Below are 14,783 nucleotides of genomic sequence, written 5' to 3'. Positions count from 1 at the left end.
TTCAGCCAATCAAAGTGTTCCATTAATCCAAACAGATTTATAATGAAAAGTCAACCTTAATTGAATTTCCTCATTAAGAACACCATCAAATAGATACAGAACACCTTCCACCACCTTGTTTAAATTAGATTCATTTTTCCGATTAATTATTAAAAGGAAAGTTTAAAAAATCATAAAATCTTAAGTGCTATTAAAAATTGATTGACTTCACTCTTTCATTGACCCATTTAGTGTGTGTGTGTGTATCACAGGTAATACATTTGGGTAGATGTTTCAGACCTGGCTTTGTAATCATTTTCTCATCTGTCAGCTAATCATGGCTTCATAAATATTGATTTCAGATCCAATTTTCTCTTTTCCTCCTGAAAGGCACCATGATTTTTTTTATTATTATTCTCTCACTCTAAAAGAGCAAAGAAAACCAGAATGATATTTTTCTTCCCTTCCCACCCCATAATCTTTCTTAAATTGAGATGATACTAAATTCCATATCCCACAGACTTTTTTTTTGGGGGGGGGCAGGTTTGCCTTCTTGGGATGGATGTGGAGTTCCATTTACCCCTCTCTTCAAAATCAGAATGGTCCTGCCCAGTCCTAGGCGTCTTTATTCAGACACAGGTGTGTGTGTTCAATGGGGTTTACTCTCAAGTATACATAAGGATTGCCGTGTTGAGCCTGATTCAATAATCACTTGGAGCAGGGCTCAGAAAGCTCTGCAAGGTCCTTTCTCGTGGAAAATTGTGTGGCGTCACTTCCACGTGGAGCCAATGTTAAGTATACCGTATTTTTCGCTCTATAAGACGCACCAGACCACAAGACGCACCTAGTTTTTGGAGGAGGAAAACAAGAAAAAAAAATTTTCTGAATCTCAGAAGCCAGAACAGCAAGAGGGATCACTGCGCAGTGAAAGCAGCAATCCCTCTTGCTGTTCTGGCTTCTGGGATAGCTGCGCAGCCTGCATTCGCTCCATAAGACGCACACACATTTCCCCTTACTTTTTAGGAGGGAAAAAGTGAGTCTTATAGAGCAAAAAATACAGTAATTGGTTTAATTGACACTGACATGGGAATGCCTTATATTGGTGAAAAAAATTAACATGGGGAAATTCACCAGGTCTTATTTTTATATTATTTCATAGCAAGGTATAAAAAATTTCAAGAACAAAGTATGCAAAAAAAAAAAAAAAAAAAAACACCACCCACAAAAAACACCACACCCAAAAAATCGGATACAAAGAGCCATGTCAAACAAGTGTTCTGAAAATGATTTTAAAAATAATAACCCCCAAAGCAGTAAGCTCTGCTAGTGAAACTTTATTGATTCAGAAGGCTGTATTTATGGCACAGGGTCCCTCCAGACTGGTGTTTTATTGCAGTTGTGTTCTGCAATGTATTCTTAACACAAATAATAGTGCATTAGTAGTGGATTCATTCTGCTTTAGTTTGTTCCGCAATGCTTCCCCAGTGCTGCCACGTTACTGCTGTCCGGAGGGGCTATAGTGCAACAGAATAAGCGGCACTTAAATAAACCAGAACATTTCTGGTATAAAAGGTTAGTGACAGTAAGAACCTGTGGGACGCGGGTGGTGCTGTGGGTAAAACCTCAGCGCCTAGGACTTGCTGATTGCATGGTCGGCGGTTCGAATCCCCGCAGCGGGGTGCGCTCCCGTCGTTCCGTCCCAGCGCCTGCCAACCTAGCAGTTCGAAAGCACTCCCAGGTGCAAGTAGATAAATAGGGACTGCTTACTAGCGGGAAGGTAAACGGCGTTCTGTGTGCTGCGCTGGCTCACCAGATGCAGCTTGTCACGCTGGCCACATGACCCGGAAGTGTCTGCGGACAGCTCTGGCTCCCAGCCTCTAGAGTGAGATGAGCGCACAACCCTAGAGTCTGGCAAGACTGGCCCGAACGGGCAGGGGTACCTTTACCTTACAGTAAGAACCTGTAGCCAGATGTGCACTGAAATGAAATTCAAATCATTTAAAGCAATATCATACCACTTTAAACAGCCATGGAACCCTGGGACCCCCTCAAAGAACCCTGGGAATTGCACTTTGCTGAGAGTTGTTAGTTAGGAGATCCCTGTATTGCTTCTTGGCTTTTTGGCTAAGATCAAGTGTACTATCTGTTCCCTACCCTCCAACCTTTCTCCAATGAAAATAAGGAAGTCCTATTCCATAATCAAAATCAAAATAATTTTATTATTTATACCCCGTCCATCTGACTGGGTTTCCCAGCCATTCTGGATGGCTCCCAACAAATAAAAAAAAATAAAAGAACATTAAGCATTAAAAACATCCCACTACAGGGCTGCCTTCAGATGTCTTCTAAAAGCTGCATAGTTACCTAGCTCAGGGGTCGTATAACTCCATATCCTCCAACATTTCTCTGATGAAAATAGGAATGTCTGAGGGAAATAGGGACATTCCAGGATCAAATAAGAAACCGGGACGGCTTCTGTAAATTTGGGACTGTCCTGGAAAATAGGGACACATGGAGGGGCTGCTGTTCCCCTCACAGAGCTACAATAAATCCCTCTTCTTAGGGAACTCTGAGAAAGCTCCCAATAACTCTCAGTACACTTGTGGGACGTGGGTGGCGCTGTGGGTTAAACCACAGAGCATAGGACTTGCCGATCAGAAGGTCGGCGGTTCGAATCCCCACAACGGGGTGAGCTCCCGTTGCTCAGTCCCTGCTCCTGCCAACCTAGCAGTTCGAAAGCATGTCAAACTGCAAGTGGATAAATAGGCAAGTAGATAAACGTCGTTTCCGTGTGCTGCTCTGGTTCGCCAGAAGCGGCTTAGTCATGCTGGCCACATGACCCGGAAGCTGTACGCCGGCTCCCTCGGCCAATAAAGCGAGATGAGCGCCGCAACCCCAGAGTCGGCCACGACTGGACCTAATCGTCAGGGGTCCCTTTACCTTTACCTTTTTACACACAAAGGTAGAGGAGGAGAACTGGTGAATGGAAGGAGGAAATCATCCAGCAGTAGCACATTGTGGAACAATAATAAGGCAAATTTGCTTGCTGAGTGGGTTTGCACCTTGGAGGCTGCTGATATCCATGATCTAGTGAATGGACCTAATGGAAGCTGGCAGACGTTGGTGGGTAGAAAGCATTGGAGTCTGCAACACAGAAGACGGTGAATGCATATTATGCAATTAACATAGCAATAGATGCAGAATTGCATCTTCTCAGGTTCAAACTATTGCATCTGAAGTCCGGGAAATGCAACAGAAGCTCCTTTTTTATGGCTATTATTAAAGAAGACACACAGACCACGCCGACATATGATAAACAGACGCACCTTTATTACGCACACAAAAATGGCCATATGGACAGGCCCAAAGATCACCAGCTTGTTAGGTAGCTGTTTGAATGGCAAACACAAAGAGTCCGACTGCATGCTAGTTCTACAGACTGGGGTTTCTAAATCCATCAAAACCAATGGACTTTGGTGCGCCTTCGAGCCCTGTGCATGACACAGTTTATTTACTTGTTATTTTGAAGGGGGAAAAGAATCCAAACCGCAGCTTGTTACGCACCATACATTTAAAACACCCCACAAAGAATGGTTGGAACTGTAGCTTGTTGTGGGCACTGGGAGTTGTAGCTCTGGGAGGGATGAACTACGGTTCTTTGGAAGAGTGTGCTTTAAATGTTTGGAGGTGTATGCAGCTTGTGTCTTCATCCGAAACACTGATTCCAGGGTAATGTACATGAAATATCAATCTGAGAAAAGAATTACAGTGGTACCTTGGGTTACAGACGCTTCAGGTTACAGATGCTTTAGGTTACAGACTCCGCTAACCCAGAAATAGTATCTCGGGTTAAGAACTTTGCTTCAGGATGAGAACAGAAATTGCACGGCGGTGGCAGCAGGAGGCCCCATTAGCTAAAGTGGTAGCTCAGGTTAAGAACAGTTTCAGGTTAAGAACGGACCTCTGGAACGAATTAGGTTCTTAACCCGAGGTACCACTGTACAAACATGTGTGCTGTTGTATCAGGTCTCCAAAAGCAGTAGCATATACAGTGGTACCTCTGGTTACATACTTAATTCGTTCCGGAGGTCCGTTCTTAACCTGAAACTGTTCTTAACCTGAAGCACCACTTTAACTAATGGGGCCTCCCGATGCTGCCGTGCCGCCGGAGCACGATTTCTGTTCTCAACCTGAAGCAAAGTTCTTAACCAGGGGTACTATTTCTGGGTTAGCGGAGTCTGTAACCTGAAGCGTCTGTAACCCGAGGTACCACTGTACTTATAAGGCTATGAGCAGCTCCAAATCTTCAGCCATTGTTTCTCTTTTGCTGGCCAGGATCAACCCACAACTGTTTCTTACAGCCTCAGAGGGAAGAAAACTTTCCAGCCTTCCTGAGCCACCTTCTGGAGGCTACATGCCAATAGTGGACAGAGCAACTGACATGATGTTCTAGCTACACACACAAAAAAAAATTGGTTTCTGTGTGTGCACACATAAACACAGGGCTGGCCCAAGGCGAGGTGACCACCTCGGGTGGCAGGATCCATAGGGCCAGACGATCCCAATGTAGATCTTCATTTCTCACTTGTTTCTGGAGTAGATCTCCACTCTCTCCTTCTTCCCTGGCAGTTGTGTGGGGTGACATTTTGTGGTTTGCCTTCTTCGTGTGCCTCCTCCTCGAGAGGAAGGTAGCAACATGAGAACGGGGCCTTCTCTGCAGTGGCTCGCCGTCTGTGGAATGCTCTCCCCAGGGAAGTTAGCCTGGCACATTCATTATACAGCTTTAGGCCTTTGGTTGACTTGATTGGTTGATGCCCTTTTAAAATGTGGGGGTTATTTGTGGGGGTTATGGGATTGTTGTTTTTATTTTGATTATATTTTTTTGTGGTTTTATATTTTGATTTTGTTCTGTGAACCGCCCTGAGACCTACGGGTATAGGGCGGTATATAAATTCAACAAATAAATAAAATAAAGATGCCAAAACGTCTCAGGCCAGCCTTGCACATGCATACACACCATCTCCTTCCAGGCAAGGAAGATGCAATGTGCTAGTCCTCAGCGTTCTTGGGCAATTCCAAGACTGAGTACTAGCTAGATCTCTCTGTTCACTTGGGCAAGCAGATAGATTCTAGATAGCAGCATTAGTTGCTATGAAATCAAAATCACATTGAACGTATTGTTTGCACTCCGTAGCACAAATTTGAATATTAAATTTTCTAGCTATGGAGTGGGCGGCATTTCCGAGAGACGCTTTGGTGGATCGGACCTATATGCAACAGATATATTACGTATGAATATGCCATGCATGATGGAAGCAAGTTCTACAATCTGGTTTCAAGGAGAAACATGGTGGAATTTACATCAGCTCCAATATAATTTGGCCACAATAAGGAAATTTTGTCCATGGTGTGATTATTTTCCACCTAGACCTTTTGATATGTTGACCCCGTTTGCAAAATGTAACAGTTCCAAAATCCAGATGCGCTTTCACTTTTGCAATATTAAATATACTGCCTTCAGCTGTAACTTGAGGGCCGATTTAAAAAACCCCCGCTGGAAAAACGCTTATGTCCATTTGGAGATGGCAGTATTGAATCAGTAGCTCATGTGCTGCCAGCTTTCACTCTTTATAAAGATTTGAGGTTATTACCCCTCTACTACTATCCATACCAGTTCTCACGACCATTGCTACTGTGTTGTTTTCTTCTAACAGATCAAGATAACCGGATGGCAGCAAAAACTGCAATATAAAAAATTAGCAGGGGCAATTATAATAAGATCGATTATTTGATTATTGACGGAAACCTTTAGAATGTATTTTGTATAGTTTTTACCTGTGTCTTCAATACATTGTATTTTATTTTATTGCTACGGCTAGTGGCTGATGCAAATTCTTCTGACTGTGATTCGATATGGTTTCAAGGTGGCATTCACAGCAGCTCAAGTATACACAAGCAAGAACCGCTTGCACTTCTGGAAAAAAGCCAACGTGTGAATTCAGAGTGGCTTTTGTATCTCTTCGAGGGTTAATTGGAGAAAGTGCAGTGTGTTTTAAATCATTTGGGTTAAGAGTTTGTTTGTTTGCTTTAATGCCCCTGACATTGAGACGGTCGCACACTCAACCTCATTTATCTCATAGGGTTATTGTAAGGACAAAAGGGGAGGGGCTTTAGTAAACCTGGGTCTGTTGCACCAATTCCGACTGCAATTCTTACACATTCGAAATGGATACGTGTGCGAACATCCGTGTCTGCCATGGCAAGGCAAGCGAGGACAAACCCGGCGACAAACTCGCGTTTTCCACGATCAACGTGCTCAGATTTCTCAGCCCCTCCCTCCTCTCCTCCCCCTCTTCTGATGAGAATCCTTAAAAAGCGTCCGCGTCAACGCGAGGAAGATTGGCCTAGCTGGCTTTCCGTACCGGGAGCCCTAACAGCGTGAGAGTTGAAGAGAGCGAGTCTTCCTTCGCCGCCGCCGCCGCGGTCGCCGCCGCCTGTGGATTGGAACTTCCACGCTCGCGGGATTCGAAACGTCACAATGGCTCAGAACGTTCAGAATGTAACACTTTCTCTCACGCTGCCCATCACTTGCCACATTTGCCTGGGAAAGGTAACGGCACCTTGCGTTCGAGATGCAACCGCCCCCCACCCCACCCCAAAAAGGGACACTTTTAAGCGTGCGTGGTCCTCGGGAGAAAGCCATGCCTTGCCAGGGAGGAGAGCGAGAATGGATTCCAAGGAGGATTTCCTCTCTCTTCTCCCCCAAAAAGCTGTCGCGTTTCCCTCTGACACGTAGCCAATTGTTCCCCGGTTCCCAGATTTGTCCGTGCAGTTCACCGGAACCTCGTGTGTGTGGCTGCTTTTAGAGCCAGGAGGAGGAAGGGAGGCCTTGGCTGGACCATTGCCGTGTCGGAAAGATTCGCTTCCGCTTTTCAAGACTTATTGGGCTGTACAGTACTTAAATGAGGACGCATTCGCTTTTTGTAAAATGAAGGGAAGCTCCTGTGATGAAGGGTCGGCCGTGGGGTGGGGGCGAAACGAAGACTTCCCCCTTCCTCCTCATTTGTTTCGGGGCTTTTTAAAATTATTATTTGAGAGTGATTGGAAATTGCATGGATCAGAGTTGATGCCTTGTCAGTGGTTTTGAGAGACGAGCTTTTCAATCTGGGTTTCTGCAGGCTGAGAACCTGCTAGTAACAAGGTAGGCCAAATAATATGGAGTAGAAGCCTAGGCCAGACAGACTCACCCCCCGTTTAAGGACAGCCCTGCTTGCTTCACTAAGCTCTCCACAACCAATAATGTTATAGGAGTTCAGCTGGAGTTCGTTTGTTTGTTTCCTCTTGCTTTGTACCTTCGTTTATGGCATGTATGCTGAGAAAATGTTGACTAGCACTGCAAGAAATGATCCTGAGCTATGATTTCAGATCTTATTTACAACCACTCTGTGGTCTACTGTCTTCTTTTCCTCCCTCCCAATCGTTTTGTTATGATGATGTTTAGTCATGTCCAAATCTTCGTAACCCCATGGACCAGAGCACGCCAGGAACTCTTGTCTTCCACTGCCTCCCGCAGTTTGGTCAAACTCATGCTGGTAGCTTCAAGAACACTGTCCAACCATCTCGTCCTCTGTCGTCCCCTTCTCCTTGTGCCCTCCATCTTTCCCAACATCAGGGTCTTTTCCAGGGAGTCTTCTCTTCTCATGAGGTGGCCAAAGTATTGGAGCCTCAGCTTCACGATCTGTCCTTCCAGTGAAAACTCAGGGCTGATTTCCTTAAGAATGGATAGGTTTGATCTTGCAGTCCATGGGACTCTCAAGAATCTCCTCCAGCACCATAATTCAAAAGCATCAATTCTTCGGCGATCAGCCTTCTTTATGGTCCAGCTCTCACTTCCACACATCACTACTGGGAAAACCATAGCTTTAACTATATGGACCTTTGTTGGCAAGGTGATGTCTCTGCTTTTTAAGATGTTGTCTAGGTTTGCCATCGCCTTTCTCCCAAGGAGCAGGCGTCTTTTAATTTCATGGCTGCTGTCACCATCTGCAGTGATCATGGAGCCCAAGAAAGTAAAATCTCTCACTGCCTCCATTTCTTCCCCTTCTATTTGCCAGGAGGTGGTGGAACCAGTGGCCATGATTTTCATTTTTTTGATGTTGAGCTTCAGACCATATTTTGCGCTCTCCTCTTTCACCCTCATTAAAAGGTTCTTTAATTTCTCCTCACTTTCTGCCATGTTTGTTATGATACTTTTCAAGCTGCACTGGCTCCCGGTGGAGTACAGGGTCAGATTTAAGGTGCTGCTTTTGACCTTTAAAGCCCTTCACGGCCTAGGACCCTCGTACCTACGGGACTGCCTCTCCTGGTATGCCCCACGGAGAGCCTCAAGGTCCATAAATAACAACACCCTAGTGGTCCCAGGCCCTAAGGAAGTTAGATTGGCTTCAACCAGAGCCAGGGCCTTTTCAACACTGGCTCCCGCCTGGTGCAACGCTCTACCTCATGAGACCAGGGCCCTGCAGGATCTGATTTCTTTCCGCAGGGCCTGTAAGACAGAGTTGTTCCACCTGGCCTTTGGCTTGGAGCCAATTTGATTCCCTCCCTCCCTCTCTTTCTTTTTTCTTTTCCTTCTCCTCCTGCGATGAGGCTACATTTTAATATTTTAATGTTCCATTATTTTAATGTTGTATTTTACTTTTGTTTTTAAGTTGTAATCATTCATCTTGTTTTTATTATTGCTTGTAAGCCGCTCTGAGCCCGGCCTTGGCTGGGGAGGGCGGGATATAAATAAAAAATTATTATTATTATTATTATTACTTATGGGAAACTGTGTTCGCCGAATAGACCTGCAACCCTGTTTTCAGCAGGCTCTGTATACACATTGAAAGTTTGTGGCTGTGAATATGATGGAGCTTGTTGGAAAACTTTTTCCCTCTTTCAGATCTGGTGGTGGCTTTTCTCATGGAGAGAGGAGTGTCTTCTTCTTTGGCGATCACTCGTAGCTGAGTAAGATTGTCTTCCATGAACACGATCTTAATGATGTGTCCATAAGTGACTGTGGAGGCCAATTCTGGATCCACACGTCCTTACACAGTGGGGACATAGGTTTCTGGGTGGGAGTTGATCACGGCGAGTGTTTGTCTTCCTCTTAGCACATTTCTCCCTTTCGTCCTGAGTTCAAACATCTTCAAAGTCCATGACACCTTTGGCAAAGGCTATTCTCCAGTTGGAGCACTCACAGGCCAGTGTTTCCCAGTGCTCAGTGCTTATACTTGATTTTTTTAGATTTGCCTTTAGAGAGTGTTTAAACTTCTTTTGTTGACCACCAGCATTATGTTTTCCATTTTTAAGTTTGGAATAGAGTCGTTGCTTTGGAAGACGATAATCAGGCATCTGCACAACATGACCAGCCCAACAAAGTTGATGTTGAAGAATCATTGCTTCAACACTGGTGATCTTTGCTTCTTCCAGTACACTGACATTAGTTTGCCTGTCTTCCCAAGTAATATGCAGTTTTTTCAGAGACGCCGTTGATGGAAACTTTCAAGGAGTTGGAGATGGCATTTATAAGTGGTCCATGTTTCACAAGCATACAGTAAGGTTGGTAGTGCAATAGCTTTGTAAACAAGCATTTTGCTTTCCCTGTGAATGCCCCAGTCCTCAAAACCTCTGCACTTCAATTGGGAGAAAGCTGCACTCATAGAGCTCAGGTGATGCTGGATTTTGGCATCATTGTTGGCCCTTGTGGAAAGATAACTGCCCAGGTAGGAGAAGTGATAGACACTTTCCAATGTTACACCATTGAGTTGGATTTGTGCCACTGCAGAGGAGTTGTTTTGTGCTTGTTGGTGTAGCACCCTGGTTTTTTGGATGGTGAGCGATAGACCAAGCTTCTCATAAGCTTCTGTGAAGATGTTTAGGATGGTTTGGAGGTCATCCTCTGAGTGTGCGCACACTACGTTGTCATCAGCATACTGAAGCTCTATGATGGAAGTTATGGTAACCTTACTCTTTGCTTTCAGCCTACTCAAGTTAAAGAGCTTTCTATCTGTTTGATATATGGTTTCTACCCTGGTGGGGCGTTTCCCTTCAACAATGTGTAGGATCATGGCAATGAAAATAAATAATAAATAGAGTTGGGGCGATAACACATCCCTGTTTAACACCTGATCCCACTGTGAATGGATCACTTTGAGAGCCATTGTTATCTGCAATTGTTGCTGTCATACTATCACAGAGGCGGCGAAGAATGTTCACAAATTTATCTGGCCAGCCAATTTTCAGAAGAACAGTCCACAGGGTATTACGATTTACAGTGTCAAAGCCCTTAGTGAGGTCAATAAACACCATATACAGGGGTTGGTTTTGCTCTCTGCATGTTTCTTGAAGCTGTTGAGCCGTGGAAATCATGTCCACCGTCCCCCTAGAAGGTTGAAAACCATTTTGGGATTCAGGAAGGGTAGCCTTGTATATAGTTAGGAGATGGTTTGCTAAGATCCTTGCAAGAATTTTGCAGGTCACAGCTAATAAAGAGATGCCTTCATAGTTTCTGCTATCTGTTCTATCACCTTTTTTAAAAAGGTTGATAATTTTGGCAACCCTAAAGTCTGCTGGGATCTCCTCTCCCAGATTTTTTCGATGAGCTTGTGAAGTTGTTGTGTAAGTTCAATTCCACCCACTTTGAAGACTTCGGCAAGTTTCCCATCAGGTCTACTGGCTTCGTTGATTTTCATTTGATTAATAGCTGTGCACAACTCTCCCAGGTTTGGAGATACTGCAAGCTCATCTTCAATTTGTTTTTGCGGGATTTGTGAGAGGACCTTGGCCGCTACAGGGGTGTTGTAGTTAAGGAGATGCTGGTAATGTTCTTTCCAGTGCAATGCAATAGCTTCTTTATGTTTTTTCTTTAAAAAAATAAATAAAACAGAATGCTTTATAAACATGTTAAAAACTTAGAAACATACCCGAATAAAAACCATACACCAATATGAGAACATTCTGATTTTTTTTAATTACTGATACAGAAACATGAGTAGAGGTTGAGTCCTTATGGACTGTAAATCTTTTATAATGATTATTGTTTTTAGACGGAAAAGCCACCATTAAATATTTTTCCCTGCTTCGGTAGAACCAAAATAACCTCAGAATAAACAAGTAGGCCCACTGATAAATTGGTCTTCAGTAATCTGCTAAAGCTATAGTGGATTGATCTGCTTGTATTAAAAGCAATGCATTCTTAATTATGAATCTGCTGAAATCTTCCATTCGACATTTGAATGGTGTTGTCAGTTGTGTTTATATATCTTCTAAACGTTGAGTCACTTTGAAACTCCAGGGGGATCTATTTGATGGATTTCTTGAACCTCTGACATACCTTTGTTCACTGAGTCAAGGTAAGGATCCAGACACTAGCCAGGCCTCAAACCATATTGTGCCTTTATTTGAAGAAGAAGAGGAAGAGTTTGGATTTGATATCCCGCCTTTCACTCCCTTTAAGGAGTCTCAAAGCGGCTAACATTCTCCTTTCCCTTCCTCCCCCACAACAAACACCCTGTGAGGTGAGTGGGGCTGAGAGACTTCAAAGAAGTGTGACTGGCCCAAGGTCACCCAGCAGCTGCATGTGGAGGAGCGGAGACGCGAACCCGGTTACCCAGATTACGTGACTACCGCTCTTAACCACTACACCACACTGGCTCTCTATTTGCTGTCTGCAGGCATTTTCACCTGAAGCAGAGAGGACATTAAGACTAGGACTTGGTAGAGCATCCTTCACCAACCTGGTCCCTCCAGATATTTTGGGCTAAAACTCCCATCAGCTCCAGGCAGGTTGGGACAGTAGGTTGAAACTGAACATTCTCCTGCCCATCAGAGAGAAGGTTTTTTGAATGCCCTCTCCAGAGAAGTACACCTGTTTCAACTTATTTTCCTGGACCAGATGAAGACTTTCATTGGTATAAGCTTCTGGACTGGCGGACCATAATTTGACTGGCTTTTATTGATGTATATTGTTGTATTTTAATTGTAGGCCACCTGGGAGCTTGAGGCCAAAGAGTGGCTTTCAGGTTGACCTGATCAGCATCCTTTGTTCTTCACTAGCTAGTGTTTTGCAAGCAGCAAATGATGCTTTGTTTGTGAAATGGGCTCCCAAGAATCAATAGGCAAAACTCACCTGTGTGGTTTTCGTGTGCACCCCACCCCACAAGTTTGAATCCTGTGTACCAGAGGTGACCAACCTTTGACCTTCCAGATCTTGCTGGACTCCCATCATACCCAACTGGCATGGCCACTGGTTAGAGATAGTGGGGGTTGTGGTCTAGTGACTTCTGGAGACTGAGAGGTTCCCTATATCTTCTGTTTACATGTTCTCCTGGCATAGGTCTTTATGTAGCCAAAATGGCACCACCTCCGAGATTAGCAGAAGTACCTGCATTTTAAAAAATGTAATAGAGGGCAACCCCAGGAAAAGCCGAATGAGAACTGAGCATGCTCAGTGGACAGGAAATGCCAATTGCCCAGGCGAGGAATAAAACAGAAAATCATGGGGGAGCAGGAGTGGAATAGAGTATCCTGCAAGAGGGCTGGAACAGAGTGTCCTTTGAGAGGGCACAACTGGCTAGCTGCTGCACTTATCAGGAAAACATCAAACAGCAGCGTTTGGTTGCTGGCTTCACCTTAAAACTCATATTTTCCGCAAAACCTTTGGACAGCTCCGTAGCCTCCCTAGCCCCGATACCCTCCTTCTGAAACAAACTCTGTGTGTAATTGAAACAATGGCATATTCTGCTTATTTTTCCCCCGTTTAGTGTTTCTCACCCCTTGGGATGTGGGTGGCTCTGTAGTCTAAACCACTGAGCCTCTTGGGCTTGCCAATCAGAAAAGTCGGCGGTTCAAATCCCGGCAACGGGGTGAGCTCCCGTTGCTCTGTCTCAGCTCCTTCCAACCTAGCAATTCAAAAGCACACTAGTGCAAGTAGATAAATACGTACCATTGCGGTGGGAAGGTAAACAGCGTTTTCGTGAGCTCTAGTTTCCATCATGGGGTTCTGTTGCACCAGAAGCTGGCCACATGACCCAGAAAACTGTCTATGGACTGGCTCCCTCGGCTTGAAAGCGAGATGAGCGCCACAACCCCATAGTCACCTTTGACTGGACTTAACCATCCAGAGGTCCTTTACTTTTACCTTTACTCCTTGGGTCAATTTATAAATTGAAAGCCTCTTGTGGTAGGGACCTACCCTCTCATTATGCCCAGGGCACTTTACAGAGAAACAATAATGCTCCAAAATAAAATAAGTAACATTTGGAGGCTGGGGTTGCAATTGGCACGTGCGGTTAGATTTTCTTGCTTGAGAAAGTGTACTGAATCTAAGAAGAAGTTGACCCAGACCAGATATGCGGCAGACTTCTCAAAATGGCGATTCATAATAATAATAATAAATTTTATTTATACCCCGCCCTCCCCAGCCAAAGCTGGGCTCAGGGCGGCTAACAACAAGCAAAACAATCCAACATTCTAAAAACTTTTCACCATAAAATCAATCAAAAACAAATTGATGGCAACCAGCAAGCAAGACCCTGTGCAGATTGCCAGAGGAGGGGGTCAGGCTGCACCCTGACCAAACCACAGCTGGTAGGTGCCATCTTAGAAGAGGCACACTCTCTGTGATACACAAACAGCACTACTGTGTGCCCTTGAATGATTTGTGCATAGGACAATCTATCGTATAATGTGCTGCTTTGGGGGACTTTTGTCTTGGGTGATGTGAAACTTCTGGTTGTGGTTGAATCCGTAGCCTGTCACAGAGAAGTTGGATGCTCAGAAGAGTCTCTGGCCCCAAGCCTGCACTTACCGTATTTTTCGCTCTATAGGACGCACCGGACCATAGGAGGAGGAGAATAGGAGAAAAAAAATTCCCCCCTCTCTGCTCAGCGCCCCTTCAGCGAAGCGGCAGGAGAAACGGAGCCCCTTCCATTTCTCCTCCCGCTTCGCTGAAGGGGTGCTGCGCAGCTCTCCCTCTCTGCTGAAGCCGGGAGAGTCTTGCTTTCCCGGCTTCAGCAAAAGGAACCCGAAGCCTTTGGAGCGCAGCGTGAATTCCCACTGCACTCCAAAGGCTTCAGGAGGCTATCCCTGAAGCCTGGAGAATGAGAGGGGTCGGTGCGCACCAACCCCTCTCGCTCTCCAGGCTTCAGCGAAAGCGAAAGCAACGCGAAGCCTCCAGAGCGCCTCCTTAATTTTTGGAGGGGAAAAAGTGTGTCCTATAGAGCGAAAAATACGGTATCCTGTAAAACGAGGCAGTTGCAAACAATGCAGTGGAGGAGAGATTTATACCTGACCTCCTGGCAGGTGCTGCAGCTTCCAGGAGGGAGAGAGGTGGCAACAAGTTTGGCCCAGTGCAAACACACCAGCTGAGCCAATCTAGCCATGTGTTTGCACTGCGAGACCCTCCTGTCTACACCCCCGTTCCCAGTAAGCAGTAGCCATTCAGCTGTCAGGAGGACAGTTAAGCATCTCTGCCATGCCACCTGCTACTGGTCATACAAAAAGTTGCTTACTTGTCTGAGGGGTTTTTTGGGCACCCATTTCTCCACCTAGGCTTGTAGCAGTCCAAAGGCATTCTAGACCAGGGTTTGCGAAACTTGGGGCTATAGCTGTTCTTGGACTACAATTCCCATCGTCCCTAGCTAGCGGGACCGGTGGTCTGGGATGATGGGAATTGTAGTCCAAAAACAGCTGGAGACCCAAGTTTGGGAAATACTTTTTGAGACAAAGGCACTTGACAAGGGCATGGAAAACGGCTGGTATGG

At 45.1% G+C, this 14,783-nt stretch overlaps 1 protein-coding gene across 2 annotated transcripts in view; it reads left to right on the top strand.

The window, feature by feature from the left end:
- The first annotated feature begins 6,401 nt into the window (after window positions 1-6,401).
- The window catches only part of OBI1 (ORC ubiquitin ligase 1), a 29,153-nt gene continuing 20,771 nt past the window's right edge, over window positions 6,402-14,783 (top strand). The window contains exon 1 of one of the 2 annotated variants that reach the window (XM_083437790.1): window positions 6,402-6,589. In XM_083437790.1, coding sequence (XP_083293916.1) covers window positions 6,518-6,589 — 72 coding nt within the window. In that variant the 5' untranslated portion in view covers window positions 6,402-6,517. Of the gene's footprint in view, window positions 6,590-6,767; window positions 7,181-14,783 lie in introns of those variants that run through there. The other variant, XM_083437791.1, reaches the window with a different exon arrangement.

This window comes from Podarcis tiliguerta (genome assembly GCF_965153285.1).
Source record: "Podarcis tiliguerta genome assembly, chromosome: 4".
Taxonomy (NCBI): Eukaryota; Metazoa; Chordata; class Lepidosauria; order Squamata; family Lacertidae; genus Podarcis; species Podarcis tiliguerta.
This window is presented reverse-complemented; position numbering and strand designations above follow the sequence as displayed.